The sequence below is a fragment of the Bidens hawaiensis genome, unplaced genomic scaffold (genome assembly GCF_021521415.1).
Source record: "Bidens hawaiensis isolate Kalapana, Puna unplaced genomic scaffold, B.hawaiensis_p1.1 tig00052605_1, whole genome shotgun sequence".
Taxonomy (NCBI): Eukaryota; Viridiplantae; Streptophyta; class Magnoliopsida; order Asterales; family Asteraceae; genus Bidens; species Bidens hawaiensis.
The window spans coordinates 5,953-11,455 of NW_027499473.1; the positions used below are offsets into that span (position 1 = coordinate 5,953).

The window sequence follows — 5,503 nt, forward strand, 5'->3', positions numbered from 1 at the left end:
GAAACACACTCCCGACTACACCAAACATGAACGATTAGAAATTGGTAGGTTGAACCTTCAGATTCATTATCACCAGGTCTAGAAGAGAAATTTATGGTGAGTTGTTAACATATTGTAAAACGACGACGATGGGTTAGGTGATGAAGATTTCCGCGTATGCTAGCTGTGCCATCAACGACCGGTTCATTATCTCTGCCACTCTCTCTCTCTCACCCGATGACATTTACCCCTCTATGTCTTTCGACTTCCCTTTATGTCTGTCTCTTTCTTTTCTTTGAACCGAAATTAAAAGCAGGCCCGACTCCGAGAAAGCAAAAAAAGTTTTGGGCCGAAGGCGAATTTTTTTTTGGGCCTTATTTAAAAATGAGTATTTTGTTGGTTTAGACAATTAATTTTTATATTGGTTTACTTGGTTATAATTTGGGTTGTGTAAAAAACTTTTGTATAACAATAGGATTAAACATGTCTTAAATGAGACTAAATACCATAACCTTTTGGTTGAAATTAACATCCCTTTGCCACTAGACCAAGCTAGTGGTCATGTAATTGAGTTTAAACATTAAATATACATATTATTTTTAATAAAAATATAAATAATATTTTTTTTAAAAAAAATTCGGGCCTAACGGGGTGCCGGTCCTGTGGCCGTTGACCACCCCTCCACCCCTATGGGCCTGCCTGATTAGAAGGATTGTTGGGACATTAGGCTACAAAGATTGTAAATTATAAACGATAACAAAATGAGTGTGAGCAAATTTACTAATAGAGAATAAATATGAGGGGTGATAGTTATTAGAAGGATAGTTGGGCTTGTACGTTAGTTGGGAGTGTTTCCGACCAACATGTGAAAGTTGAAAGTATTTAAATCCAATAACCTTAGTATATAATACATTTTTCTGCATATAAAATTGTTAATATATTTAAGTATTTTATACATTGATATTTTTGTCACATGTGGACATGGGTTATAAACTACTTTGTGTCGATGTGTGCTTAGGGTTGTAAACAAACCAAAAGTTCGTTTATGTTTGATTAGCTAAATGAGCGAACACGAATAAATGCCTTGTTCGTTCTATTGTGTTCGATAGCGTATTCGTTAACGTTCATTTACATAGTTTATGTTCGCTAATGTTTGTTTGGTTGCTTTTGTTCATTAAAGCCTTTTAATATATACTTTAATGGCTTTTCTAATCTTATCATATAGGTTTAAGCAAATTATATACTATAAAAAATATATACATGAACATATCAATATAATTATATAAATGTAAAAAAAACCAACAACAAAAACTTGGTAGATGGACCAAACCATTGACGCTGACCTTTATCGGTTAGCAAACTCAAATAAGACATTCCTAAAATGTTGACGAACTAGTTCATTTCCTTAATGAACCAGCACAAACAAGAAATTTCATTCAGTTAGGTGTTCGTGAACAAGTCATTTACCTAATAAAAGCTTATCGGACAATCACGAAATTATTAAGTGTACTTTTAATTAAGCAAAAGTAAGATTAACGTGAAGAACGTTCTACATGGTCGCTTTGCTGGACTACAACATGCCAGTCAGTGTATGAATAACGAAACAGCCAAGAATGTTCTCTTAGATATGGTCGGCGGGCTCCGTTAATTATTTAACGTTCGTCCTTGTTCACACTTAGTCAATACCGCCGCGTGTAACGGCTCCGTTACCTTCCGTTATCTCACACCATATATAAGACCCCCAGCCGCTTGTTTTTACAAAATCTCCTGCAGTTTCATACACAACACACAGAACATCAAATTTAATTATTTAATAATAATTGTTATTGTTATTATTTTCAGCTATCTGGTTATCTTTCGTGTTGCTTAAGGTACGTAATTTCACTAGGGTTTCTATTTATTTGTTGAGAATATGAAGTTTAAGTATTGCCTGTAAGGTGTTTGATGAAATACCTAAGAGAAAAAAGTTTTGTTTTTTTCGATTTTTTTTGTGGGTGTTTGGTTAATTGAATGATATTGAGTCAAGGAGTTGATTATTTTGGGTTTTGGTTGGTAGGTTGAGTTTAGGGGAGTAAACGAGCTCGGTTCGTTTTGAGCTTTATAGCTTTATTTTTAAAGCTCGAGCATGGCTCGTAAGTAGTTTTTCAAGCCCAAGCTCTGGTTCTGAGTTGTTTTCAAGCTCTAGCGTGAGTGTGGCTCGTTTTGAGCTCTATTCCTAAATATCGAGCTTGGCTCCTGAGTAGTTTTTCAAGCTTGAGTTCGACTCATTTATTGCTAATTAATTGTTTTAGTTATATTTTTGCATCCCTAGTTGTATTTTTTCAAATAAAGTTTTGAACTTTTGATCATATGATACATATTTAACTTTCTTCGGTCATATGATTAATTAGTTTGATTCTTTGCCAATTATTCATGAGATTTTAGGAGTTCTTAGGGTTATTGATCTTTATTCCAAAAGTGGCATGGCTTTTTATGCTAAATTGACATATAATTTGTTGTTCTTATGGTTGTTTGATTACTCGAGTAATAACCGTATTCGCATATATTTCATTGCAGAATTAACCTTGAAAACAAGCAAATGATGTACAACATCTGATCCATCCCATGGGCTCAGACCACTTTCATGCTTACAGATTAACCAGTCAACCCTCACCTTACTCCTCACCTAATCCGAAAACTCCCATCGGTTCACCACTTATCGAATCCCTAAAACTCGAGGCGCGCAACTCCCCAAACTGCCCCTTTTCAACCACCTTTGATTCGGAAACATTAAGCGCGGGCGCTAGTCCTTCTTCCTTTGAAGCTTGCAGCTCGTTTAACCTACCGGATAATATTCACTACATGAAAAATGCACTTCAAGATATCGAAATGACACTTATGGCTCCTGATGAAGAAGTATCCATGCCCATGAACCCGCCCGCTCAATCCAGATGGCCGCAACAGTGGGCCCACGAACCCACCGGGTCAACTTCAAACATGGTTCAAACCCAACTAGTACACAGCCCAACATATGGTCTATCTGGTACCACTACTAGCAGTAGTTATAGTAATAATATTGATCTAAAGCAATTGCTTATTGCATGTGCAAGTGCTCTAGCTGGTGACAATATTAACGAGTTCGAGAATCTAGTCGAACGCGCACGCACTTTGGTTTCCATTACCGGTGACCCGATCCAGCGGCTCGGTGCTTACATGGTGGAAGGGTTGGTGGCTCGACGCGAGTTATCGGGTAATCATATTTATCGGGCTTTAAGACGTCGCGAACCTGAAGGCAAAGATTTACTTTCGTACATGTATATTCTATACGACGTATGCCCGTATTTGAAGTTCGGGTACATGGCTGCAAACGGTGCGATCGCGGAAGCTTGCAGAAACGAAGACCGGATCCACATAGTTGACTTTCAAATCGGTCAAGGAAGTAAATGGATGACTCTGTTACAAGCCCTTGCGGCTCGACCGGGCGGGCCGCCACACGTTCGGATCACGGGAATCGACGATCCGGTATCGATATACGCGCGTGGGGACAATTTTGAGTTAGTTGGAAAACGGTTAGAAGCGGTTTCAAAAATGTTTAAAATCCCAGTTGAGTTTAAAGCGCTGTCGGTTTACGCGCCGTTCGTGACGAAAGAACTGCTCGATGTCCGGCCTGGTGAGGCCGTCGTGTTTAATTTTCCGTTTCAGCTCCACCACATGCCCGATGAAAGTGTTGATGTGAATAACCCGCGTGACGGGCTGTTACGCTTGGTGAAGTCGTTTTCACCGAAAGTGGTTACGTTAGTCGAACAAGAATCGAACACGAACACAGCTGCCTTTTTTCCAAGATTCTTGGAGACTTTGGATTTCTACTCTGCGGTGTTTGAGTCGATGGATGCGATTTTGGGTCGGGACAGAAAAGACAGGATAAACGTTGAACAACATAGTTTGGCTCGGGACATAGTTAACGTTATCGCGTGTGAAGGTAAAGAGAGAGTGGAAAGACATGAGTTGTTTAGAAAATGGAGGTCTTGGTTGACTATGGCGGGGTTTACTCAGTACCCGTTGAGCGGGTATGTGAATTCGGTTATTAGGGATTTGTTAGCGCGCTACTCGGATAGTTATAATTTGGTGGAGAAAGATGGAGCTATGTTGTTGGGGTGGAAAGATAGAGATCTTATATCAGCATCTGCTTGGCATTGAGGTTTTGGGTTGTGGGGTTAATAATAGTTTTAGTTATATAGATTTGTTTATTGTTGTTGGTAGAGTTGTATGGATGTAGAGTTCAATTCATGTTTCTTGCTTTGTTATTCATGTTTCATTTATGGAATATATGGAATTTAAAGAATGATTTATTTATTGATCACAAACATGTTATGGTGGATTAAACCATAATTGAGGATCTTTGATATATTAATATATACTTTTAATTGACATTAAGATTTGAGAACCATGATTCATTCTTATGTAAGTGTTATTAACCAATATGATTTGTTAGGGTGACCTTAGGTTATGCACATCATTCACTTAATAGATATGAGTTGCTTTGAACCAACAAGTTTGTTCATGGTTCTTTTACAACTTATGCTATATATAAACTCTGTTTATATGTTTATTGAAATTGATTTACTGAGGGACTTGCAAGTAGTGAAAACTCATTAGGAACTTGCCTTTTTAAAGTTTTGCACGACTTCTACTATATGGTTGCCAACGTCAGGTGGTGGTGGTCGCAAGGTGGTGGAGACAACTGGTAGGTGGTGGTCACGGGTGTTGGTAACTCTATTTGGACCAGTTTTGAGTTTTAAGTATTTTAGAAGCGACAAATTCTGACATGTTTATAGTCTTCAACAACACCATTTTTTAAAAACATATAATAATTTAAGGACAATTTCATATAATAGTAACTAAATTTTAAAAGTGTTTCAAATTTCAAAAGTGTTTCAATTAAATCACTCAACTTTATAAATGTTCCAATCATATTTTATTAAATGAAAGGTTTTAACATGTTTTTTAGCGTTTTTCATTATTGTTTCACATAGGAAATCTTTTTATCTATTTTTTGATGTTAACGTTGAGTGGCGACGCATATTTTATTTTTTATTTTTGAATTTTGATATAATTAAAGTTTTTTTTAAAAATGTTTTAAATATAATTACATATTTGCAAATTCCGACCCCCACATCTTATCCTCAATTTCTTTCTTGACGCACACAAAAATCGGTGACGCTCGATTTGAAGATTTAGTGACCCGATTTGAGGAAAAATATGCATGAGTGACCTAATTGAAACACTTTTGAAAGTTAGTTACTATTCTATGAGATATTCTCTAATTTTAATTAGGGTAAGGCTAAACGTACCCTCTCCTTTGCTAAACATACACCCCTCCTGAACTTCATTTCCCTTAACATTTGCAATGACATATTAGTCCCTCTAATTTTTTTTATATAATTATCTCAAAATATCAAATAAAAAACTATTAAGTTTTTTATTTTTGTTTTATAGTCTTTCTATTATTTTATTTCTTTAAGCTATTATTAAAAGTTTGTGTATT

At 36.4% G+C, this 5,503-nt stretch overlaps 1 protein-coding gene across 1 annotated transcript; it reads left to right on the forward strand.

Moving 5' to 3' along the window:
- Positions 1-1,598: 1,598 nt before the first annotated feature.
- LOC143599733 (chitin-inducible gibberellin-responsive protein 1-like) lies at positions 1,599-4,300 on the forward strand. Its single transcript, XM_077077619.1, has 2 exons — positions 1,599-1,850; positions 2,536-4,300. The coding sequence occupies exon 2, from the start codon at positions 2,584-2,586 to the stop codon at positions 4,153-4,155; it is 1,572 nt and encodes a 523-aa protein (XP_076933734.1). The 5' UTR covers positions 1,599-1,850; positions 2,536-2,583; the 3' UTR covers positions 4,156-4,300.
- The last annotated feature ends 1,203 nt before the right edge of the window (positions 4,301-5,503 follow it).

Coding starts and splice junctions, on each gene's coding strand:
- LOC143599733 (XM_077077619.1), top strand. CDS start 2,584: ATGGGCTCAGACCACTTTCATGCTTACAGATTAACCAGTCAACCCTCA.